Genomic DNA, 26,302 nt, shown 5'->3' on the forward strand with positions numbered 1-26,302 from the left:
AATATGCAACACTTTGACCAAGAACATGTAGCACTCTGGCCAAGAATATGCCAGATTTGTTTAACTGCTTCCTGAAATAATTTTTTTCCAGGCTGAGGCAAGGAAAAAATGAATAACATTTTCAGAGTTATGCAAGGCTATAGACGTATGATATATTTGAGGCATGGCTTCTCACTTTCTGGTTATACATCATTTTAAATGTGATTATTAAAATCAGTTTCTTTGATAGGCAGTATAAATAAGTATACATTTGAATGTACATATATGCATATATATTGCGTCTCAAAGAAGGAAACTAATTTTATGTGCCTGTACATATGTGTGTATACAAAGTATATATTTAAAACTCAAATGTATATGTCTCTGGTCAGAGGAGAAACTGAGATACAGTGGAAAAATCACCTAAAAGTGGGTAGGACAGGCACTGGCTCCCTAACCCTGAGCCCCTTTGTCCTTGGTCGGATAACTTTGGCGGAACTGTTCCAGGTATGCAGTAGCTGCTTCTGCCGCCTGCTACCATGTGGCAAAGTTATGTGTCACAGAAGTATCTAATTCACAATTCAAAACTGCCAGGAATGATCACCTGTTTCAAATAACCTGCTAATCTAACCTGGTTCAAACATTTAGCCCTTTGTAAATCTCCTTTTTGTGTCTTGTGATTGAATTTGAACAAGCCTTATATACACTTTGTGTAATTTTGTTGCCATTTGACCACGAACACTGTTGTGCTTAGTCATGTTCAGTGGTGTCTGACTCTGTGACCCCATGGATCATAGCCTGCCAAGCTCCTCTGTCCATGGGATTCTCCAGGCAAGAATTTTGGAGTGGCTTGCCATGCCCTCCTCCAGGGGGTCTTCCCAACCCAGGAATTGACCCAGGTCTCCCACTTTGTAGGCAGATTCTTTATTGTCTGAGCCACCAGGGAAACCAAAGAATACTATTAAACTGAATTTATTACTGAATTCTATTATATTGCATGTTGTCAATTTTTTAAACGAATGTGTAACTGCAAATAAGACATCTCATTAAAACTCCAACGATAAAGCAGAGTTTCAGGATTTGGAGACATAACTTCCCAGCAGTTTCTAGAATTGTTAATACTGGTAATAGAAGATAGATTTAAGTAATGATATTCATCCAACTAATGGATGAATCTGAAGCATCTTATTTTGTTGCATAATTGAGGCTACTTCTACATAATCCTACAGCAGATGGTGGACAAGGGCCTCTCAGTCAGCTTGTCCATTAGTACAAAACAATATGTAACTTCATTTACAGAATGTTTTGTAGCTATATTTTATATAAATCTAGGTCAGAATCAGTCCTCCAGGCTGAGGTCAAGACATTGCCACAGTAAACAGGAAGAATAGCACAGGATTTAAATTCACTTTCCCCAGGACGGACTCACGGCCTGACCTGGGAATGTCCAGGGGCTGATGGGGCCTCCTTAACAATGATAAAGCTTTGTGAGCTTAAGCACACATGAAAGATGGATACCCAAGAATTTAAGTAGCAGAATTTTTATTTCTCAATCCTGTTGGTAAACAGATTTACCACAAACTGGTAGACTTGAAAGAATAGAAACTTATTCTCTCACAGTTCTGGAAGCTAGAAGTTTGAAACTGAAGAGCTGGCAAGGCCACGCTCCCTCTAGACTTGAAAACATCCTTCCTTTTCTCCTCATAGCATCTCCTGATTGCTGCAGTCTGCCTCCACCAAAACCTGGCCTTTCTTTATATCTCTGTGTGTCCTGTTCTCTTCTTATAAATATACTAGTCATGGGATTTAGGACCAGCCCTAATCCAGAATGGTCCCATCTCAGTCCTTAACTGATTACATGTGCAAAGACTCTATTAGTTAATAGAATCATAAGTGGATGTTGAATTTTGTGAAAAGTTATTCTGCATCTATTGAAATGATTATGTTACTTTTATTCTTCAGGTTGTTAATGTAATCCATCATGCTGATTTGCAGATATTGAGCCATCTTTGCATCGCTGGCATAAATCCCAGTGATCATGGAATATGATCTTTTCAATGTATTGTTGAATTTGATTTGCTAATATTTTCTTGAAGATTTTTGTATCTATGTTCATCAGTGATATTGGCCTATGATCTCCTTTTGTGTGTGATTCTCTGGTTTTGGTATCAGGGTGAGGCTGGCCTTGTAGAATGAGTTCAGAAATGTTCTTCCCTCTGAAATTGTTTGGCTAGTTTGAGAAAAACAGGTGTTGATTCTTCTCTAAATGTTTGGTAGAATTCACCCATGAAGCCCTCTGGTCCTAGACTTTAGTTTGTATGGAGTTTCTTTTTGTTATTATTGTTACTGATTTCATTGCAAATAATTGGTTTGTTTACATTTTTTATTTCTTTTGTATTCAGTCTTGAGTTTGCACATTTCTGGAGATTTTTTCATTTCTTCTAGGTTGTCCATTTTATTGGTGTATAGGTGTCCATAGTAATTTCTCATGATCCTTTGTATTTCTGTGGTGTCAGTTATAACTTCTTTTCTTTCATTTCTGATTTTATTGCTCTCTTTTTTTTTTTTTTAAACTGTCACTCTTTCTTCTCTTGTGAGTCTGGCTAAAGTTTATTTTGTTCATCTTTTCAAAGAACCAACTCTTAGCAGATTATACAATGTTAACTAAACCATGTAAAATATGTATTCATATGGAAAAATTTCACAAAAAGAAGCTTGATTAGGATGGAAGAATTATGGATCATTTCATTCTCTAATAATTTGTTTTATTAGTTTTGTATTTAGCTTTAAGTGATTAAAGGATTATTTGTTATTACTACTGGAAGGACTGTGAGTTGCCCTTCAAAAATATCATATGCTTTCTTCAATGATATTGATATTTTGATTGTATATCATTAACAATAAGCAAGTATTTATTTTCTAACAAGCCAGTCCCATGGGTCGTCCATTAAAACATGCTGGTGGGAAGCCAAGGCAAAGTTGATCCAACACGGGAGTGTATGGGGAGACCACGTCATATAGATCTTCTCAAAGGGAAGGTGGGCAAGTTCAGGGAGACTATCTGTGCTTTGCTTTGCCCCCTGGGAGTGTGGACGGGTGGAAGGAGGAAGCATCTGTGAGTCAGACAAAAATGAGTCCTCGGTGAGTTTAGCACCACAACAAGCAACCAGGCTGTCTCTGCCTCCAAACAATCTATATGGAGTCATAGCACCTCCTGAACTGTCATGAAAAAGTCAAGAAAAAGTCATGCCATAGAGCTAAGTGACACACAAGAAAGTATTGGAACATGGGACATTTTATAGGATACCTGACCTGTCTCCTGCACGTCTATGCATTAAGAACAATAAATTGTAGAAGGATCTTTTCTAGGTTAAAAAAACATTTAAGACACATAGGTATCAGAGACATAGTACAGATTTTGTATCTTGATTGAAACAAACTAATTGTAAATAAGGGGAATTTTTGTTATTCATTCGCTAAGTCCAACTCTTTGCGACCCCATGAACTGCAGCACACCAGCCCTCTCAGTCTTCCGCTGTCTTCTGGAGTTTGCTCAAATTCATGTCTATTGAGTCAGTGATGCCATCTAACTATCCCACTCTCTGCACCCCGTTCTCCTTTCGTGTTCTGTCTTTCCCAGTATCGGGGTCTTTTCCTGTTAGATAGGCCATGTATTATATCATAGTAAGGAATTAGTGCACATTTTGTTCATACTGGTAAGGTTGGCCCTGAAAAAATCTCCCTTCTTATTTAGAGATACAGAAATAATTAGGAGTGAAACATTATGATGTCTGGAATTTACCTTAAAATATTTCAGCAGAGAAAAAAGAGAAAGAAAAAAGGGAATTTTAGAGAAAGGAAGTATGGCAAACTGTTCATAATTGTTGGGACTTCATCATCAATATATGGGGAGTTATTTTATTTGTCTCTCTATTTTTACACACGTTGGAAAATTTCCATAATAAAAGAGTTCTTGTCCTCTGTGTTCAGTCGTGTCTGACTCTGCAACCCCTTGGACTGTAGCCTGCCAGTCTCCTCTGTCCTTGGAATTTTCCAGGCAAGAATATTGAATTGGATTGCCATTTCCTTCTTCAGGGTATCTTCCCAACCCAGGGATTGAACCCACATCTCTAGTGTCTCCTACACTGGCAGGCAAATTCATTACCACTAGTACCACCAACATAGATAAATACATTCCTAGAACATTAACTTCCAAAAACTTCTGTGATTTTTCCTGAGCAAGCTTTAAGGGCTAATTTGTTTATATTCCCCATTATAAGTCAAAGATTTCTCAGGGACTATGAGTAATAACTAGAATCAAACCTTCTTATCCACCCCTGACAGGAGAAAAAAGTTTCATGAAGAGCAATTTGGCAAGGACTCCCAAAAGGACAAATACCTTTATGTATCATTCTGACTTCCAGAAACTTATCCTAAGAGCATAGGCAAAAATATACTATGACATGTTCACAGACATTCCCTGGAGTACCGTTTATAACGTCAGTGAACTGGAAGTAATGGAGTGGTCCATCAAGAAGAAGCTAGTTAGGCAAGTTATGGCCAATCAACATATGGAATATTTAGGTAGCCCTTAAAAATAATGTAGGAGACCTGTATTGCTGATATGGAAGTGTTTTTAAGATATGTGAAATTAAACAAAAAAACAGGTCTAAAAAACTATGAACCCGTAAAGCAATTACCCTTCAATTAAAAATAAATAAAAATTTTTAAAGAGTAAAAAGTTCTTTGAAGAAAAATAAGGATAACGTGAAGTTTCAAGTTTGATTCAGCACATACTTTTGTGCTGAACACAGAACACACAACTCAGACAAAACGAGGGCAGAGCAGCTGAAGCAGCCCCTGCCCCCACGTCAGGCAGTGAAGGAGCTGAAATGAAGCAGAAATGTTGATGTGAACTCATTAACACTTTAAAATTTTAAAAATAGCATTTCCAGGAAAAAAAAAAAACTACTATGAACCCATTTGAGGTCTTTTAAAAGACAGAAAGATGTAAGAGATGGATAGCAGTTAGTTACCTGCTGGATGTGGAATGGGTGGGAGAAAAGATGTTTACTTTTTGTTTTATACATTTGAATGTTTAACCTGTGTGTATACTATTTTCCATTTTAAAAGAGAAAAAAATGTAAGAAAAAATTTTTAAATCATATGAATGTAATTAGGAAGGTGATTCTGCTAGGGGAAAATTTTTTAATGTACAACTTTTAAAAGTTGTGGGTGTTGTACTGTTTTAAGGTTATAAAAATAATGATTCCTCCTATAGTAGTGACAAATTATGCAAAATTACATGAGAGTCTGTTTGAAAACACTTGGAACTCTTCCAATGAAGTTACATAAAAGATGAAACTTCGAGTGCAAGTTATAGCAGAAAAAACACTGGAGAGATATTTCTTTTTATCTACATGGAATTAAAATGGGCTTTAAAGATGCATTAGCTTCTGTGTCTTATAAGACTCCGCTGGTGGCCTCTGCTGTGCCCCAGGTACTTATTCCCTGCACATTCACAGTGCTGCTCCTGCACTGTGAGCTGGGTGAGTGCTCTCAGTCCTAATTTTCATACAAAGAAACTGAGTCTGGGAGCATTAGTCACCTTATTCAAAGTCCACAAGGTCAGCATCAGACCCCAAAGCCATTCACTTAGCTTGCCTGTCTCCGTGTCTGCTTTATTTGGGAGAAAATTAGAGGGAAATTAAGAAACTCATCTGGCCTTTTATTCTTGCCCTTCCTGATTTTATTTTTGCTTTCAGCAACTGACTGTGTTTTTCTAGCCTTGTTTTACGCCCTAGGAAGAGGTACATTATGGAAGGCATTATGGGAGTTGGAGGTGATGAGTGGTTTATTAGCTGAATTTTCTTAGGTGTTTCAGTAAAACAGAGAATTCACAGCTCGGTGACTTTTTTCCCTGCAGATATTGTGGATGCTTTATCAGATCCAAAGAAATTTCTTTCCATTACGGAAAAGAGAGCGGATCAAATGAGAGCTATGGGCATTGAAACTGTAAGTAGCAACAGTGAGTTAAGACAGGTAGCAACGGCCAAGGAAAGATAGCTGAGTGGGGGGAAGTCGTCTGACTGATTACAAAAGTCGCAAATTAATAGAACAAGTTCAAAAGTGGTTTTTGAAACTGAACTTTCATCTCAACAAAACTGTTTCAAAAGTCTATGAGGATGTAGCATATTTAATAAAATGTGACCCACTTCATTACTATGGCTTCACTCACATCTGGGGACCCTGGCCCCATTAGAAATGAAATGGAAACACCCATAATGCTTTTAGGAACATTTAAATATAGGATGCTTTTGTGAGACACTGAAATGCCAGTTCACCTTAATCAGTGCAGAAATAAAATTGGCATTTACTATTGTTTACTTTTTACTAGTCTTATATCCAGCCTTCAATGCCACTGTAACATTGCAGTGTTTCACTCCTTGTTTTTAAAGTTCCCCTTACTCCTCAGTTTAGAATGGAAACAGAAATCTCTGCAGTAGCTTGAAAAAAAAAGAAGGTATAGCCTGCTTATTACAAAGGAGCTGCACCTGCTTTCCTTGGCTTCCTCTTTTGGGTCAGATCTGAGGAAACCATATGTTTACTCCTGAAGCAAAGATCTAATTTAGGGAGTAAAGGCTAGAATACAGAGGAGCAGTTGATGGTACAGACTGGGTTCAGTAGAAGGGAGAATGTACAAGACATCTGACTTCTAGGTGGCATTCATTTGGGTCAGTATAAGCATTTCTGTTCCAGAGTGACATCGCCGATGTGCCCAGTGACACTTCAAAGAACGACAAGAAAGGGAAAGCCAACACAGCCAAAGCGAATGTGACCCCTCAGAGCAGCTCAGAGCTCAGGCCAACCACCACAGCTGCCCTGGGGGCTGGCCTGGAGGCCAAGAAAGGTAAGAGAGAGTTGTCTGGGCTGCTTATCTGTTCCAGCAGTTTTCGAAACTTTGATGCAGATATTTAGAACTCTTACTTTAGCCAGTTTTCATGGCTCCATAAAACTCAAGAGCAGCAGATTTTCTGTGGGTTGAACAAATTTCTCAGTTTCTCTGAGTGGTTAACAGAAAAGCAGTGTTTCATCTGCTAGATCCCCTTCACCATAGTTGAAGGGGACTGGTGGTCCCCTTCACCAGTAGACCTAGAAATGTTGAAATTTGGTACTCTTTTTGTGAGGAAAAAAAAAAAGGCATTTACAGAGTGAGCTTAGCAAAGTCATTCCCTCTGTCCTGCAGGTACCACCATAAGCGTGGGCAGTAAGTTCATGAACCAGCAGAATAACAATTGTTCCTGACATTCCTAGATCCCCTGTTTGCTAATTTTGCCCCATGGGTAGATATTCAGCATCCATGATTCTTTATTTGTAAAATTATCAAATGGGCATCTGAAGGCCAATTCTCTGTGGATACCTGTAGATGTAATGGAAGAGCATAAGAGGTGGCATTACAAAGAATTACATGTTCCATGTGCTAATATGGAACTGTACTGTAGGGGAATAACTGTATTGATTATTTAAAGTTGATTTCCATTCTTATTGTTCAGGCATCCATTCTGATTGGATGGTCCCCATTCCATATGATAATTAAATATTTTAAATATCCTCCTTGACCATGAATCATTTACTAAACTCAGTTTTGTTACTTTAAGAATTTCTCTTTTTCCTAATGGTTTTCTACTCAATATAAATATCTCCCATTTATATGTGAATTCAGCATCTTTGGTGTAAGAAAGTCAAGTTGTCTCTGTACTTAAGTACACACAGTGCTGCAGTTTAAGGTAAGAAATGACAGGCTTTCCTTAACCGAAGCAGCATGGTAATTTAGCAGGAAACTCAATGTGCATTGCACTTTGTGAAACAAATTTGGAAATGAGAGGGCACAAAAGCAGCTCAAATTGTACTCTGCAGCTGTATGTCTGTTCCTCCCTGGAAAGAACATGGAACAAGGTAATGATGCAGGATATGGGCTTTCCATCCAGCACTATCTTTCTTAACATCAGCCTCTCAGACAGAGACAGGCAGTGGAAAATGGGAGAGTTTTTGTTTAGTTAAAGTTCTTGTGTCATGCTCACCGACACAGAAAGACATTAGTGGCCTGAAAAAGCAGTGTGACCAGCTTACAGATGAGAAATGGAATATTCCTTGCCATATCAGTAAACAAAGGAAGTCACAGCCATCAGCAGTTGTAGCCTCCACTGATTGGGAGCTGGTGAGCCCTGAGGGAACTCAGGAAGGAAAGAATACCTGCCATCCAGCAGCCATCAGACTGCAGCCCCGAGGAAACTCGGGATGTGGAAACACAGGACACTGGCCCCAGATAGCAGAGGTGCAGATCAAGGGAATGATTTCAGTAAGCCCAGACTCTTGCATCTTCCCATACCTAGAGAAGTGCTGAATTTGTTAACTCGACATACCTGGTTTCTTTAAATAGCAGTCATCTTTTGTCATTCAGACTACCTGCCCTTTGTTGCAAACCCCCTAGCTCCTCCCTTCACCTACTCAGAGCAGTTTTTCAGAGCTCTCTGAAATGCTGTCTCCTGCGCTGCAGTCCTCATTTTGTCCCCAAATAAAGCCTAACTCGCAACTCAACATGTTGTGCAGATTTTTTCAACACAAAACACAGAAGTGATCCTAGTTCTAGAAGGGACCATGATTGTGTTCATAAGTGTTTCACTTCTAGTCCAAATAAGATTACACAGGAATGAGCCACTGGAAGAAGCTCTCCTTTTCCCTCCTCCCCTTGACCAACACCCTGAGTAAGAGGATCTACACACTGATTCATTTTGGCCTTTTGTTCAGGAGACTTGGGAGCCTCCTCTAAGGCACAGTGGTCGGTTCTACGAGAAATGCCTTCACACCTTCAGGAACCTCACAATGAGACAGGCTTCCACACTGTGGCCAGGTGGTGCTCATGAGGGCTGACTGCTCAGAAATGGGAGGAAGGGGGTCAGAGGAGACTCAACGATAGGATCCTAACTGAGCTGGGCCTTGAAACGCAGGTCTGACATGAGCAGGGAGAGAAGGTGGAAGAGCCCAGGCAGAGACCAAGGCCACACAGGAAGCAGCCGGGGCAAGAAAGGGGGCAGAGCGAGTCTGATTTGGAGATGGCCTAGGACCACCCAGGGATGGAGAATGACCCCCGAGGGTTTGTAAGACAGTTAGTACAGTCTTGGTGGGAATAGTCTTTAAAGAGGGAATAAGTGATAAGGGCCAGTGAAGAATTAGGGTATTTATGCCTCTAATTTAACACTTAGCACATTGTATTTATATTATATATTTACTCACATGATATTTATATAACATGATAATAACCAGAGAAAGGAGTTATTGCAGCAAGACCATACCTCTGTCATCCAGTATGTCCCTGGAACCATGCCTAGTGAAGATCTAGAGTCTCTTCTCTTAGGAGGTAAATGGCTGGTGAATGAACAAGCCAGGCTAACAGCAAGGAGAACCTGGATGAGGCTGGATGTACTCAGAGGGAGAGGAAGCATGGAAATCAGTTGGTGACTTGGGTGTCAGTTTTAGTGGGAAAAAGGTAACTCAGGGACTTCAAGCACAGGTCACAGAAAGAGATGGTACCATTGGGCGAAGCAGAGAACTCAAGAGGAGGAACAGTTTTGGGTAAGATGAGTCTTGTCCTGTACATCATCACATTCAAGCTGTTGGGGGTGCATCTGGGCAGAAGCATGAAACAGCAAAACTGTGGGAGGTCAGGAGGAGGGAGACGGGAGAAGGGAGAGAGAGAGGATGTGAGCTGCTTAGAAAGATAGCAGGAATGGAAACAAACAAAAAAAGAAAGATTTTTAAGAAGAATGAGTTTGGGAAGGTAGTGTAGACAGTCCAGAGAAGTTAAGACTGCATAATTACTGTTGAATCAGGGATGCTTGGGTGATGAGAGTGGAAACCAGGTTAGAAAAATTGATAATTGGAGATACAAAATTTTATATAAATTTTATATAATATATAAAATGTGGAGAACGCTTGCATGTTGGTAGGAGCCAGTGAAGAGAAGGAGAGGGAAAATGCCAGAGAGGGGTGTACAGTGAAACAGGCTCTGAGGAAGAGCCGAATCGAGAGAAAGGGAGTGGTCCTGCTGCGTGAGGGAGGAAGAAAGGTGTTCTGTCTGGGCCACGAAGAAGGAGAATTGAAGACAAGATCTCCAAATTACAGTTTGAGAGAAAAGAAGTCATTTTTAATGAGCTGTGTTGATAAAAACAAAAACCGTATATACCGAAACTTCAACTATTCAAAATCTTTGGGGCCCAGACTTTACAGTTGCACCCCTACTTTCACAGCAGGGAAACCTGGAGACCTACACTGTCTGATATAGAAGCCACGGGCCACATGTGGCTCTTCAGGCTTAAAACTAAAAACTTGAGTTTCTCAGGTGCCCTGGACAGTTCACAGATGGAACATATCCACTCTCACTGGAAGTCCTACTAGACAAGCTGCTCTGGGTATATAGATGGAGCCAGGCGTGTACCAGTTCCTGTTCTGTAGAGTGTGGTTTCTTCCCTAACTTCCTAAACCATTTGTAGAAACTAACATTTTTACAATGTGTCTTTCTCTAAAATAAAAAAAAAGCAAAACCAGGGTTGAGGGAGGTTTGTGTTTTCATGTTCTTGTTGTTTAGTCACTAAGTCGTCTCCAACTCTTTTGCAACCCCATGGAATGTAGCCTGCCAGGCTCCTGTGTCCATGAGATTTTCCAGGCAAGAATACTGGACTGGGTTGCCATTTCCAAACCCAGGGATCAAACCCATGTCTCCTGCATTGGCAGGTGGATTCTTTACACTGAACCACCTGGGAAGCCCTTATGGTTTCATAGGGTCCTGTTGGTCAAGATTTCATTGAACCAAGACCAAAAAACAGTCTCACCAGACTAGGTCAGACTCTTAGTTTTTGTTATATCTCTAGAGCACCTTGCGTGCCTCCCAATTCTGTGTGTTCATTTTATAGAAGAAAGAACAGAGACCCAAAGATAGGGAGCTCTTTGCAATGCCAGGATAGGACTCCCTGGCCTGCAGTAAAGCCAGGAATTAGCTTGTGATGTCAGACCTCAGAGATCAGAGAATAGCCCCATGATCCCTTGACATCCCTACCACAAAGTGTTAGAGATCAGAAGACTGCTTTCTCTCTGCCGTGACTCTTTACTGTCCTTACCACCCTCCCCCTGGATGTACACGTCTTCTTAAAATGAGTGCAACTGAAAAACAAGACCCTAGAATTTGATACCTGTCTTTCTCGAGTATCTCATACTTAGCCTTTGGGATTCTAATGGAAATCTGTAGAATGCACATTCATCTTGTTTACCTAAGATGAAAACCTGCAGTCAAACAGAATGTGTTTTGGGATTCGCCTACAACTGCGGTTGCCATGACAGCATCTAGCTTAGCATCACTCCAACAACAGGATGACTTAGTGTATTACTCTAGGTGCTCATGACAGCATCCTGTTCTACAATGATCTGATTTCATTATTTTCTATATGTTAAAGGCATTCCTGGGCTTAGTAGCATATCACTTAAATGCTAGAATTCAATTCAGTAGTGGAAAGGGGCTGAAAAAAAATGTTAAGCTGGCAACAGTGTTGGTAGTTAGTGGACTGATAGGGTGCATCTTCAAATGCAAAGGGGAAAGTGACTATAATAGATGCTGCTGTGCCTGGTCAGATCTCCTTTATGGGACTGGTGCCCATCCTTCAGTGGTGAGGGACACTGGCTGACTGCCAATCACAGCTGCACTTTTCTCCCTAGTGTTGCCCTCAGACCATGGGAGTTCTCTTGTCTGGAAATGCCTAGAAGGTTTTGTAAAACTTCTGACACCCTAACTGAGTGATCTGGGGTTACACAAGCTCTGTCTCCTTACCTCAAGGTAGAATAACACTGGAAGGCCATTTATGCTAACAACTTGCAGGATCAGACGAAGGCTGGATTTCAGCCAGGAAGACCCCCAGGTTTCTTCCTCGACCCTATAGTGCTTCTCTCACCCGCTAGGAGTTTCTCCTGAGAGCCCTCCCGCGATAAATCATATGCACATAAACCCTCTTCTCAGTCTTTGCTTGTAGGGGACCTGATCTCAGACCAGAAAGGTTTCAGGTAAGTGTCTAGTTAATTGTCCTGTAATAGAAAACTAAGATGTTTATAGCCATAACATGTATAAAGCTGCTTCAATGTCTTTAGATGCGATTTCAAAACTGAATTTGATATGATCATTTATTCTAATTGATATGATCATTTATTCTAATTACACAGTAACTTTGTGTTTAATATAAACAGTAACTTTGTTTCAGGTATTGAACTGATCCCTCAAGTGAGGATAGAAGATTTAAAGCAGATGAAGGTAAAATTGCCTGGTCATTTCGCCAGCACTCTTTTGTTCTGTTGGTGAAATGGATGTATTTTTGTTTCTCATTAGCTTTAATCATTGTGGTAGTACTACACAAAGCTTATTTGGGATCCCGTTTGTTTTTTCCACAGGCTTACTTGAAGCATTTAAAGAAACAACAGAAAGAGCTCAGTTCTTTAAAGAAGAAACATGCAAAGGTACCGTGCTTTGTGTGTGCGAGCAGCATATGTGTGCAGCTCTGTAGGCTGGTTTGTGTGTTTTCTCCTTTAAGCTCTCTGATGAAAACCTCTCAGCCGAAACCACTGCTTGGAAACTGATGCCAGCCAACTGGGCAGCAGGACCTTCATTTTAACTGGTTAGACATGAAATTTTAAAAGATACTCCATTTGGTATTGTTTATCACTGATTTGTAATCTGCTTTTCTAATGGTTGTTTCAAAAGCATAACAAAGCTTCACCCTTTTCAAAATTGTTGAATAATATGACAAAATTGTTGAGTAATATCTATCACCTGACTATTGAAAACCAACTCATAGTGTTAGTTTCTGGGTACAAAAATTCTCTGAGTCTCTAGCAAACAGTTTGCCACACATAGTGCATCAGGAGAGATGCTGGTCAGCTCCAAACTTCTCAGCCAGGGGACCCGGAGAGAGCTCTTCTCATTTTCCCCCATTATGTAAACTCTGCTTGGTGGCCTACTTCTGAAATATTGTTGTTCCTACTTATAGGAAGAGGTCTTTGGACAGTAATCATGACCCCATGCACTGCAGCACACCAGGCTTCCCTGTCCTTCACCATCTCCTGGAGCTCACTCAAACTCATGTCCATCGAGTTGGTGATGCCATCCAACCATTTCATCCTCTGTCATCCCCTTCTCCTCCTGCCTTCAACCTTTCACAGCATCAGGTTTTTTTCTAATGATTCAGCTCTTCACATCAGGTGGCCAAAGTTATTGGAGCTTCAGCTTCAGCATCAGTCCTTCCAGTGAATATTCAGGACTGATTTCCTTTAGGATTGACTGGTTTGATATCTTTACAGTCCAAGGCACTCTCAAGAGTCTTCTCCAATACCACAGTTCAAAAGCATCACTTCTTCAGCACTCAGCCTTCTTTATGGTTCAACTCTCCTATCCATACATGACTACTAGCAAAACCATAGCTTTGACTATACAGACCTTTGTCAGCAGAGTAATGCTTTTTAGTATGCTGTCTAGGTTTGTCATAGCTTTTCTTCCAAGGAGAAAGTGTCTTTTAATTTCATGGCTGCAGTCACCATCTGCAATGATTTTGGAACCTAAGAAAATAAAGTCTGTCACTGTTTCTATTGTTTCCCCATCTATTTGCCGTGAAATGATGGAACCAGATGCCCTGATCCTAGTTTTTTGAATGTTGAGTTTTAAGTCAGCTTTTTCACTCTCCTCTTTCACTTTCATCAAGAGGCTCTTTAGTTCCTCTTCACCTTCTGCCATAAGGGTGGTATCATTTGCATATCTGAGATTATTGCTATTTCTCCCTGCGATCATGATTCTAGCTTGTACTTCATCCACCCTGGCATTTCATGTGATGTACTCTGCATAGAAGTTAAATAAGCAGGGTGACACTATACAGCCTTGACATACTCCTTTCCCAATTTGGAACCAGCCCGTTGTTCCATGTCCAGTTCTAACTGTTGCTTCTTGACCTGCATACAGGTTTCTCAGGAGGCAGGTAAAGTGGTCTGGTATGCTCATCTCTTGAAGAATTTTCCACAGTTTGTTGTGATCCACATAGTCAAAGACTTTAGTGTAGTCAATGAAACAGAAGTAGATGTTTTTCTGTAATTCTCTTGCTTTCCCTATGATCCTATGGATGTTGTCAATTTGATCTCTGTTTCCTCTGCCTTTTCCAAATCCACCTTGAACATCTGGAGGTTCTCAGTTCACATACTGTTGAAGCCTAACTTGGAGAATTTTGGGCATTACTTTACTAGCGTGTGAGATGAGTACAGTTGTGCGATAGTTTGAGCATTCTTTGGCATTGCCTTTCTTTGGAATCTGAATGAAAACTGACCTTTTCCAGTCCTGTGGCCACTGCTGAGTTTGCCATACTTGCTGGCATATTGAGTGCAGCAGTTTAACAGCATCATCTTTTAGGACTTGAAATAGAAATCCAAGATTTGAAAGAATCTAAGTTGCCTTCATTTGCAGAAACAACCTTGAGTTTCTTGGAGCCCCACATTATAATAGAACCAAAACTTAAGGAGATTTTCAATCTCCCTGAATCCTACCATCTAAATCTGTGTGGACTTTCTTAACAGCCTTAGTGTACATTTTTTGGAGGAAGCCTTCAAAATTCCTTAGGTCACATAATAGAGCCATATTGCACAGTGCTTGCCTATTGCTTTTCAGAATGGTTTTTGGAAGCATTCTCAGCAGGTAAATGCATTTCATGGCTTGTTTTCCATATCTTCATGTACTTCAGAAGTTTAAGTCACAAATGTATGATTATAAACATATGAATGAATTCCTTCTCCCACATTAAATACACGGGGGACCCTCTTTTCTATTCAGCCTGCTTTGCCAGTATAATTACCAAACTCAGAATTCTATAATCTTTCATATAAAACTACTATTACTAATAAGACTGAGGTTTATTTAATGCCACTTTTTTGTTACATATTTTATATACATTCTTAAATCCTTACAATGTCCCTGAAACCCGAATCATTCCATTCACATTTCAAGCATGAATAAAATGAAATTCAGAGAAGTGAGTTCCTTGCCAAGAGCAATACAACTGGTTTATACTAGTTATAACTGAAGTGCTTTTCATCTATTTTAACTCTCCCAAAGCCTTTGCAAATAATTATTTTCAAATAGTTAAACCTTCCTCTCTACAAACTTTCTGTAATTTTTGAGTCTATAGTAGTTCCTTAATACTTCCCGCTATCTCATCTGAGCCAACTTTTAAGATTAAGCCTATATAGGAATATTTACTTGCCTAATATGTACTGAGGTCTACTCAGCTAACACATTTGTCTTAAAAGTGAAAAAGGAAAAACTGGTGAAGGAGGTGGGTGGATGGGGTTGAATCTGTTACCACAGGACACACTTAGTGCCTGATATCCATTTGATCCTAACACTAATTTTTATTTCTGTCAGTACTTATCAAATGGTAAAACTAGCTAATACATATCGAGGTTTATTTAAGCATTTTTTCTTAGATATTTTATAGCAATTATATAAAAGAGTACTTTAATTATATTAATATATTACCTTGTATCAATTAGCTTTTGCTGGGTAACAAACTATCCCCATATGTAGTGAATTTGAAAGCAACCATTTTTTTGGCTCATAATTTTGTGGGTCAGCGGTTTGGCCTGGGTTCAGCTGGATCATTCTTCAGGTCTCACCTAAGTTCACTTCTGTCTGCTGTCACTCGGCAGATGTGGGGAGCTGGATGATTTAGCAAGACCTCTACTGAGTCCTTTCCACTCTGCTTTCTGTGGTCTCTCATCTTCAGCAGTGGCCCAGACTTGTTCATATGGCAGGGATCCCAGGATCCCAGCCTCAGCTCAGAACTGCACGGCATCACTTCTACATCCTTCTCTTGGTTACAGTGGGTCACGAGGTTGGACCAGGTTCAAGCAACGAGGACTTTACTAGGCAGGAGGAACCACAAAGTCAGATTGCAGAGGGGATTGGATACAGAGAGGGAGACCATTGTGACCCTTTTTGCAACAGTCTACCAGCCATTTGCCAGATGAGATAATTTACTTTAACAGAAACGCAGCTTGACTAAATCACCTAGCCTTTAGATGAGGGAGCCAGGATTTGAATCAAAATTCTCAGACTCCAGAGCTCAAGCTCTTCATCACTATATTGAGTTGCCTCTGAGTTTTCCAGCATTAGTCTTTATTTCCACACATCTTCTTTATGGTCCTAGTAAAAGGTTTTTGTTTGTTTGTTGAAGTACAGTTGATTTTCAATGCTATGTTAATTACTGCTATACAGTAAAGTGATTTTGATATGTGTGTGTGTATTATTTTTTTAAAAATTTTCTTTTCCATTATGGTTTGTCATAGGATACTGAGAATAATTCTCTGTGTTATACAGTAAGACCTTGTTTGTAAAAGGTTTCTAAGAGTAATCATAAGTCTCCAGGGCACAAATATCTTGGCATCTTTTGGACTACTTTTTCCACAAATTATCCTTGGACCAAACCTGGAGGCTTCATAAAAAATGCATATTCTTGTGCCCCCTAGAGAATTTGTTATCATCTCCATGGAGAAGTCTAGGAAATACATTTTTAATAAACTCTTCTCCTGCTGCTGCTAAGTTGCTTCAGTTGTGTCCAACTCTGAAACCATATGGACCATAGTCCACCAGGCTCCTCTGTCCTTTCGATTCTCTTTCAAGAATATTGGAGTGAACTGCGTGCCTTCCTCCAAGGGATCTTCTCGACCCAGGGATCAAACCCGCATTTCTTATGTCTCCGGCATTGGCAGGCAGCTTCTTTACCACTAGTGCCACCTGGGAAGCCTGAAGCTCCTCTCCTATGCACACTAAATTTTAAAAACTGTTTCTTTAGGAGTATTATTTAGCACTTTTTACTGTCCCTCAGTGGAAACCCCAGTAATGGCCTGCAAGATACACAGCTGGCCTCTGTGAAAAATGGATTTTGCCCTGTTGTTAAGAAATCGTGAGAATTAACTTGCCCAGCCTTGCTATGAAACAATATTTATATAACCCTTTCCAATAGTTGTGATGCTATCTAAGATGGAATAAAGTTTGCCACCACACTGGCTTGGCTTATAAACTGCCCGACTGAGGAGGGAAGGTGGCCTGGGCTGCGCCTTCCAACCCCAGCACCAGCCACATGCACACGGCCGCCAGGAGCCGAGAGCAGTGCTGGGTGCAGATGCAGTGACCACAGAGCGCGCTCAGCCTTTACATATCAGCCGGAGGAGATCGCTTCTCTTCTCATAAAGGGAAGCAGAGAATGTGGTTACTTAACCAAGTCATTTAAGAAATGTACAGTCCATAAGGGAACCTATTTCCAAACTTGAAGGTTAGCTGCAGGATGCAGAAGAAATAGTGGTGTGTCAAGGAGGATTTGCCGTTTCTGAAAGAAAGCCAAAGAAATAAGTGTGAATCCCAAGCTATACACTATTGATCAGTTCAGTCAATTCAATTCAGTCGTTCAGTCATGTCTGACTCTTTGTGACCCCCTGGACTGCAGAACGCCAGGCTTCACTGTCCATCACCAACTCCCAGAGCTTACTCAAACTCATGTCCATCAAGTTGGTGATGCCATCCAACCATCTCATCCGCTGTCATCCCCTTCTCCTCCTGCCTTCAATCTTTCCCAGCGTCAGGGGCTTTTCCATTGAGTCAGTTCTTTGCATCAGGTGGCCAAAGTGTTGGAGTTCAGCTTTAGCATCAGTCCTTCCAATGAATATTCAGGACTGATTTTCTTTAGGATGGACTGGTTGGATCTCCTTGCAGTCCAAAGGACTCTCAAGAGTTTTGTTCAACACCAAGTTCAAAAGCATCAATTCTTCAGTGCTCAGCTTTTTTCACAGTCCAACTCTCACATTCATACATAACTACTGGAAAAACCATAGCCTTGACTAGACGGACCTTTGTTGGTAAAGTAATGTCTCTGCTTTTTAATATGCTGTCTAGGTTGGTCATAGCTTTTCTTCCAAGGAGCAAGCGTCTTTTAATTTCATGGCTGCAATCACCATGTGCAGTGATTTTGGAGCCCAAAAAAAGGCTCTTCAGTTCATCTTGATACACTATCAATACTAAGTATAAAATAGATAGCTAATGAGAACCTGCTGTGCGGCTCAGGGAGCTCTGCTCAGTGCTCTGTGATGAAGGAGACCCAAACACGAAGGGATATATGTAAGTTGTGGCTGAGTCACTCTGCTGTAAGCAGAGACCACACAGCATTGTAAAGAAGCTGTATTCCAGTTAAAAAAGAGAGAGAGAGACGATATCTGCTGTTAGGATTGTGGGACGAACAGACAGGAGTAATGCCCGTTCTAGCCCTGAATGGAGTGGAGATGCCAGCAGGCCCAGTTTGGGGGAAATGGCAGTGGCCGATTGTTTTGACCCTCAACGCAGTTGGCAGTGAACCTGCTACTTGTCTCTCACTTTCTGTAACAACCTCTTCCATTTGAAATGGAAACTAAGGAAATGGTTTTTCACGTGTCCATTAGATGAGATACAGAAAGAGCAGAATGAAGGAGCCGTGATCCCACACAAACCCAGGGCTCCTCAGCAAACCCAGAGCTAGGGCTGCTTTTGCTAAGACACAGGGATGATTTTCAGTTGTCACATATGGTCTAGCCCTGAGAGCAAAACATTGAAACCCAAAGTTAAATAAATATTCCCAATGATACACTGGAAGAGGAATTTCAAATCAGTGGAAGTAAAAGAAGTAAATGAAGGAAGTCGGTCCCGAATGGAAAACAAGGAGCCCTCATTCCTATCCAGAGGGCAAGTCAGACTCAGTTCCCACCTCCGGTGCCTTGAGAGTTTGTAAGCCACCTTCGTTCTCTAAAGGAGAAGCGTAGAATCAGGTCATATGTGAACCTCCTCTTCTTTAAATATTGACACTAAGACAGACTTTTTCTGAAATACCATGTAGGCTGAAAAATAAAACAGGATGCATCTTCTGGACCATCAGTTTGCAGTATCACCACAAATGAGTCAAATAAAATGCCTGAGAAAACAACTAAAATTTGACATTTCGAGAAAGCTGCTAATGGAAAATATAGTCTGTGTTAGGCAAGCAGTTTTTCTGATAATGAACACCAAGGCTGCTGTTAAACTCATCACAGGTAATTCATGATAAAAAGTCAGTAACAAACCTACAGCTCTGTCATGAAGTAGAAATGAGCAGAAACACAGCAACCACCCACAGAGACAGCCTGCTGGTCATCTCAGAGGTGCGTGCTGAGCAAACAGTTTACTCAGATGCCTCGGCATCATTTGTGGGGTGAGAATTTAAGCCTAGAGTCACAGCAGGCAAAAGAATGAATTGCAGCAGATGTTTTTCACAAAAGAAGCTGAATTTAACCTAGATGTCCATCGGCCAATGAATGGATAAGGAAGTTGTGGTACATATACACAGTGAATATCACTCAGCTATAAAAAAAGAATGCATTTGAGTCAGTTCTAATGAGGTGGATGAAACTGGAGCCTATTATACAGAGTGAAGTAAGCCAGAAAGAGAAACACCAATATAGTATATTAATGCATTTATATATATATGGAATTTAGGAAGACAGTAATGATGACTATATGCAAGATGGCAAAAGAGACACAGATGTAAAGAACACGCTTTTGGACTCTGTGGGAGAAGGCGAGGGTGGGATAATTTGAGAGAATAGCATTGGAACATGTACATTACCATATGTGAAATAGATCATCAGTGTAAATTCGATGCATGAAGAGGGCACTCAAAGCCGGTACACTGGGACAACCCAGAGGGATGGGGTGGGGAGGGAGGTGGGAGGGGGGTTCACTATGGGGGAGACACATGTGCACCCATGGCTGATTCATGTCAATGTATGGCAAAAACCACTACAATATTGTAAAATAATTAGCTTCCAATTAAAATAACTTTAAAAAAAGAAGCTGAAACTACTCTTAACTTTGATAGAAACATATGCAAGTTCTACTGAAAAGCTGCACATTTATTTCTCCAAAATGTCCTGATTAAGACTGACTTTTAAGTCAGCATATTTTAATTTTGGTACTCTTGACCTGAATGAATGACAAACTCTCTGTTCCATAGGGTCTCATAACTTAGTTAGGGACCAAAAACATATAATCTATGATAGTTGGTGTTTATTGTTACTGTTGTTTGTTGTTTTTAGCTAAATAAGCCTAGAAATAATTTCCTGGCTCCTCTATTTTGTACAACAGGAAGCTGAGGCTTGCCCCCCATCCTTTGGTGATCAGTAATTAGGACCTTGTTCCTTTGTGAAAGGAGAAGTGATGTCTGGGAACCAGATTATCCCAAAACTTCAATCGTTGCTGGCTGCTACACAGGGCACACAGGGATAGTTTTGAGCACAGAGAGAGAACTTTCCAAGGCCATTTTTTTGTCATGTGTAGTCATTGTAATCATTTTAATTCAATATGCTTCTAATTTTTTAAATTATTTCTATATACATTAGGTAACTTGCAGCTCATAACCCTGAATTATGTTGGGCAAACAGATATTGTTCAGTTTTCTAATAAAGAAATTGAGACCTGGAAAGGTTTATATATGTTGCCTCCGGGGTAATTATGAACTGAGCTGGGACTGGAATCCAAGTCCTCTTGCTGCTCTCCCATGCTATTAATTTCTTTATTCATGCAGCAAATATTTATTGTATCTATTCTGTACCCAGCATTGGGCTCTGTGCTGGCAAGAAAAGGAGACTTGTAGAGTATGTCTTATATCCGTGAATCTATCATGAATGCCTTTATGTGCATACACCCTCATTCCTGTATCTAATGGGGTTAATTAGGGCTCACCATACTACTTCCTTAAGCAGTGGTCTATGCCAGCTAATTTCCAACCCTCAAAGCCTCTTTTTTTTTTCTTGTACTACACTAGAATATATAAAGAAGCAATGTTTTCAACCCGCCTTTCAGTGCTATTTGCAAGAGACACAGGAATGTAGCACTTCTCAGTTCCGTTCAGTCGTGTCCAACTCTTTGCAACTCCGTGGACTGCAGCACGCCAGGCCTGCCTGTCCATTACCAACTCTTAGAGCCTACTCAAACTCGTGTCCATTGAGTCAGTGATTCCATCCAACCATCTCATCCTCTGTCACCCCCTTCTCCTCCTGCCTTCAATCTTTCCCAGCATCAGGGTCTTTTCCAATGGATCAGTTCTTCACATCAGGTAGGCAAAGTATTGGAGTTTCAGCTTCAGCATCAGTCCTCCCAGTGAATATTCAGGACTGACTTCCTTTAGGATTGACTGGTTGGATGTCCTTGCAGTCCGAGGGCCTCTCAAGAGTCTTCTCCAACACCACAGTTCAAAAGCATCAATTCTTCAATGCTCGCCTTTTTTTATGGTCCAGCTCTCATGTGCATACATGAATACTGGAAAAACCATAGCTGTAACTAGACAGACCTTTGTTGGAAAAGTAATGTCTCTGCTTTTTAATACACTGTCTAGGTTGGTCATAGCTTTTCTTCCAAGGAGCAAGCGTCTTTTACCTTCATGGCTGCAGTCACCATCTGCAGTGATTTCGCAGCCCAAGAAAGTTAAATCTGTCACTGTTTCTATTGTTTCTCCATCTATTTACCATGAAGTGATGGGACCGGATGCTATGATCTTCGTTTTCTGAATGTTGAGCTTTAAGCCAATTTTTTCACTCTCCTCTTTCACTTTCATCAAGAGGCTCTTTAGTTCCTCTTCACTTTCTGCCATAAGGATGGTGTCATCTGCATATCTGAGATTACTGATATTTTTCCCAGCAATCTTGATTCCAGCTTCTGCTTCATCCAGCCCAGCATTTCTTATGATGTGCTCTCTGTATAAGTTAAATAAGAAGGATGATAATGTACAGCCTTGATGTACTCCTTTCCTGATTTGGAACCAGTCTGTTCCATGTCTGGTAGCACCTCTAGAATGTTTTATTCTAGACTTACCTGCATGTGTGCTCAGTCACTTCAGTCATGTCCAAGTCTTTGTGATCCCATGAACTGTAGCTCGCCAGGCTCCTCTGTCCATGGGATTTTCCAGGCAAGAATATAGGAGTGGATTGCCTTTCCTCCTTCAGGGGATCTTCCTGACCCAGGGATCACACTCGTGTCTGCCTGCATCTCTTGCATTGCAGGCAGATTCTTTACCCACTGAGCCACCTAGGAAGCCCCTAGACTTTCACAGATCCCCTTGTTTAGTTGTCCAGGGAAATTAATACATGTGCAGACAGGCATGATGATTATTAAATCTTTTAAGGAAGGCTAGTATTTTCAGACACGACTGAGTGACTTCACTTTCACTTTTCAGTTTCATGCATTTGAGAAGGAAATGGCAACCCACTCCAGTGTTATTGCCTGGAGAATCCCAGGGACGGGGAGCCTCGTGGGCTGCCATCTATGGGGTTGCACAGAGTCAGACACGACTGAAGCGACTTAACAGCAGGAGCAGTATTTTTTAGTGTTTTTCCTGCATAACAGTGCTGCTGCTACAGAAGTAGCTAAATCCATTTAAATAAGGATACATCAACATGTCAATCTATTCTTGGGGTGGTGTGTTAAACTTGAAGGAAAGGTTTATTGATTTAATTTCACTGGCTGTTCTCTCAAATCACTCTGCATGTTTTCATGAGGATCAAAAAATATAAGTAGATTTGTATGTCACCATATTTTGAATTAGACAGGAAGGCCTAGCGCGCTGCAGTCCATGAGGTCACAAAAAATCAGACACAACTTGGCAACTGAACAACAACATATTTTGAATAAGGCTTAATAAGCATTTGAAATATAATTTATATTATATTTACTTTTAATCCTAACAACCCACTAAAGTAGATATCACTATCCCAATTATAAAGATGGACAGATTGGGATTAAGTGGCTTGTCCCAAGACCTGAGACTGTTCACATCCTTAATCCAATGCAGAAGCCCTGACTGAAATGTGTTTATTTCAAGAGCATGTATTGGGTTGGCCAAAAATTCACTTGGGTTTTTCCATAAGCTCTTATGGAGAACCCAGATGAACTTTTTAGCCAGCCCAGTACTAGGAGTAGATTGGTACTAGGACTAGATTTATCAGCTGTTCCAACCACAAATTAAGCAAGACATTGTTGCATATAATTCTCTGACCCCAGATCCAGAGCAGAGTAACATCATCTAGGACCACCCCATTGTCCCTGTTTCTAGAGCCTATTCCAAGGACCCATCGCCACCCTTCTCTACGCCTTCTCCCAAAGGCATTTATTGACCTGACAGGAAGACTGCACCAATGCATTTCTGAAGAATTGATGTATATAATAACTGTAGATCAACTCCTGTGTTAACTCACTAGCAACACGGGAAATTAATGAAATCTTGGTAAGGTTCAAAATCACTTCCCCATTTATATTTTATGAAATCTTTAAAGATATTCATGAATTAGGTTCAAGGTGATTTTCTTAGGAAGAAAATCAACTTTTTAAAAATTAAGTCACTCACTTTTGTTGCATACCTTATTTTTTTAACTAATTTATTTATTTTAATTGGAGGCTAATTACTTTACAATATTGTAGTGGTTTTTGCCATGCATCGACATGGATCAGCCATGGGTGTACATGTGTCCCCCATCCTGAAGCCCCCTCCCTCCCCACCCCATCCATCTGGGTTGTCCCAGAGCACCAGCTTTGAGTGCCCTGCTTCATGCATTGAACTTGCACTGGTCATGTGTTTTACATATGATAATATACATGTTTCAATGCTATTTTCTCAAATCTCACCCTCACCTCTCCCACAAAGTCCAAAAGTCTGTCCCTTACGTCTGTGTTTCTTTTGCTGTCTTGCATATAGGGTCATCATTACCATCTTTCTAAATTTCATATATATGCATTAGTATACGGAGGACCCTGGTAGGCCGCAGTCCATGGGGTCGCGAAGAGTTGGACACGACTGAGCGACTTCACTTTCACTTTTCACTTTCATGCATTGGAGAAGGAAATGGCAACCCACTCCAGTGTTCTTGCCTGGAGAATCCCAGGGACAAGGGAGCTTGGCGGGCTGCCGTCTATGGGGTCGCACAGAGTCGGACACGAGTGAAGTGACTTAGCAGTAGCAGTTAGCATACTGCATTGGTGTTTCTCTTTCTGACTTCACTCTGGATAATCGTTTCATCCACCTCATTAGGACTGACTCAAATTGTGTTCTTTTTTATAGCTGAGTAATGTCCCATGGTGTATCTGTGCCACAACTTCCTTATGCATTCGCCTCCTGATGGGCATCTAGGTTGTTTCCACGTCCCGGCTATTGTAAACAGTGCTGCGATGAACACTGGGGTACCCATGTCGCTTTCCCTTCTGGTTTCCTCAGTGTGGATGCCCAGCAGTGGGATTGCTGGGTTATGTGGCAGTTCTATTTCCAGTTTTTTTAAGGAATCTCCACACTGTTCTCCATAGTGGCTGTACTAGTTTGTGTTCCCACCAACAGTGTAAGAGGGTCCCTTTTCTCCACACCCTCTTCAGCATTTACTGTTTGTAGACTTTGAGATGGCGGCCATTCTGACTAGAGTAAGATGGTACCTCATTGTGGTTTTGATTTGAATTTCTCTAATAATGAGTGATGTTGAGCATCTTTTCATGTGTTGGTTAGCCATTTGTATGTCTTCTTTGGACACACATTAAAAAGTAAGCAAAAGCAAACATGACCATGAGGGTAGCTGTATAAGCTGAATATAGTCTACCCATTTCAGACTTTAATATCATCTCATTTCTCTAAGTTTCTCAAGAGTAATACTAGGATATCACATTAAGCATCATCTTGGAGTAAATATTACTGATAGTAATATTTTCCTCTGTGTTTAGGGGCTGAGTAGCTAAAGAATCTGATTTCATTAAGTCCCTGGATGTGGCCAAATTATCAGGAAAAAGTAATGTTCATAGAGAAGCACTTATTTTCAAAGCCTTTCAGTGCATTTCAGTGATTAGAGGAAGCAGATGGAGAAATATTTTAAATATCTGTAAAGCTGAAGGCCAGGGCTCCTGAACCTTCTGTCTTCCTTGTGAGTACATCTTGATAAGGAAGCTGGCAAAAATATTGTTAGGGATGCAAAATGAGCTGACAGTGAAACCACAGTGGCAGTTCTCATTGCGCAATGACAGTGTTCAAGACCTTCCCAAATGTCCCTGGTGTGTAGACGCCATGCCACATGATGAATAGCTGTACTCAGCATGTAAAAGAGAAGAAATGTGGTGGCTGACCTTGCATTCTGGGCACTAGGTTGAGGAAGGGGCCGTGGACCAGTTAGATGACTCAGACAGCAGAGCAAAGGTGGATGGTGAGGGAATTCCCTGGTGGTCCAGAGGTTAAGACTGAGCACTTTCACCAAAGCAGAGCATGGGTTCCATCCCTGGTCAGGGTACTAAGATCCCACATGGTATGGACAAAGAAGAAAAAGAAAAACAAGACGGATGGGTGGAGTTCTATGTGCAGAGGAAAGAACTTTGGGATGATTGGTGCTGCCCAGCAGCGGGCAGGGCTGCCTTTTGAGGTAGGCATGTTCATTGGACTGAGGCTGGAGACCCCCTTGTCAGCGAGGCCTTATGGGGACACAAGAAACTCTCAGGTTGCCTGGGAGGTTGGAAGTCTTTCCAGCTCCCAGACTCAGTTACTTCCTGATTTTCAAACCGAGACTCCACAGGTACTGGTGAAAATTATGCCAGCCCAATGTGGACTAAAGTTTATCAGCCTCACTGCAAGTCTGACTTGTAACTACAAATTCTTCTGCAGGAGCACAGTACCATGCAGAAACTCCATTGCACTCAAGTTGACAAGATTGTGGCACAGTACGACAAGGAGAAATTGACTCACGAGAAAATCCTAGAGAAGGCAATGAAGAAGAAAGGGTAAAGGCTGTTGATTTCCTTCTGGAGCATTTTTGCCTTTTTATGTTTTGTCTTTTCCCACAGTTTAGCTGCCTGTTTAGGCCAAGGAAGAACTTAGTCTTAACTGTGTTTTCATCATTAAAAATGATTTCAGAAAATAAGAGACCTACTAAGCTAAAGGGAGTGACTGAAGTGGAAAGAGGAGCTTTGTTCAAGTTCTACAGGTGTTGGTTAATAAAATAATAACTGTGTCTTTCATGAGTTTTCCATGTAAGTACCTTTAAGGTTAAATGGGGAGAGAAGGAAAGACAAAGTTTGGAAATTCCAGAAAGCATTTTGCATCACCAGGTAATAAATAATAAGGTTGATGTACTCAAGGGGGAAAAATCCAGTTTTGTTGTTTAATATTTCAAGAATCTT

At 40.8% G+C, this 26,302-nt stretch overlaps 1 protein-coding gene across 13 annotated transcripts in view; it reads left to right on the forward strand.

The window, feature by feature from the left end:
- The window catches only part of PLCB4 (phospholipase C beta 4), a 482,736-nt gene that overhangs the window by 432,651 nt on the left and 23,783 nt on the right, over positions 1-26,302 (forward strand). For all 13 annotated transcript variants that reach the window (XM_061435584.1, XM_061435591.1, XM_061435583.1 and 10 more), the window contains 5 exons: positions 5,906-5,994; positions 6,739-6,889; positions 12,282-12,331; positions 12,469-12,534; positions 25,788-25,903. In XM_061435584.1, coding sequence (XP_061291568.1) covers positions 5,906-5,994; positions 6,739-6,889; positions 12,282-12,331; positions 12,469-12,534; positions 25,788-25,903 — 472 coding nt within the window. The remainder of the gene's footprint in view (positions 1-5,905; positions 5,995-6,738; positions 6,890-12,281; positions 12,332-12,468; positions 12,535-25,787; positions 25,904-26,302) is intronic.

The sequence above is a fragment of the Bos javanicus genome, chromosome 13, assembly GCF_032452875.1.
Source record: "Bos javanicus breed banteng chromosome 13, ARS-OSU_banteng_1.0, whole genome shotgun sequence".
NCBI lineage: Eukaryota > Metazoa > Chordata > Mammalia > Artiodactyla > Bovidae > Bos > Bos javanicus.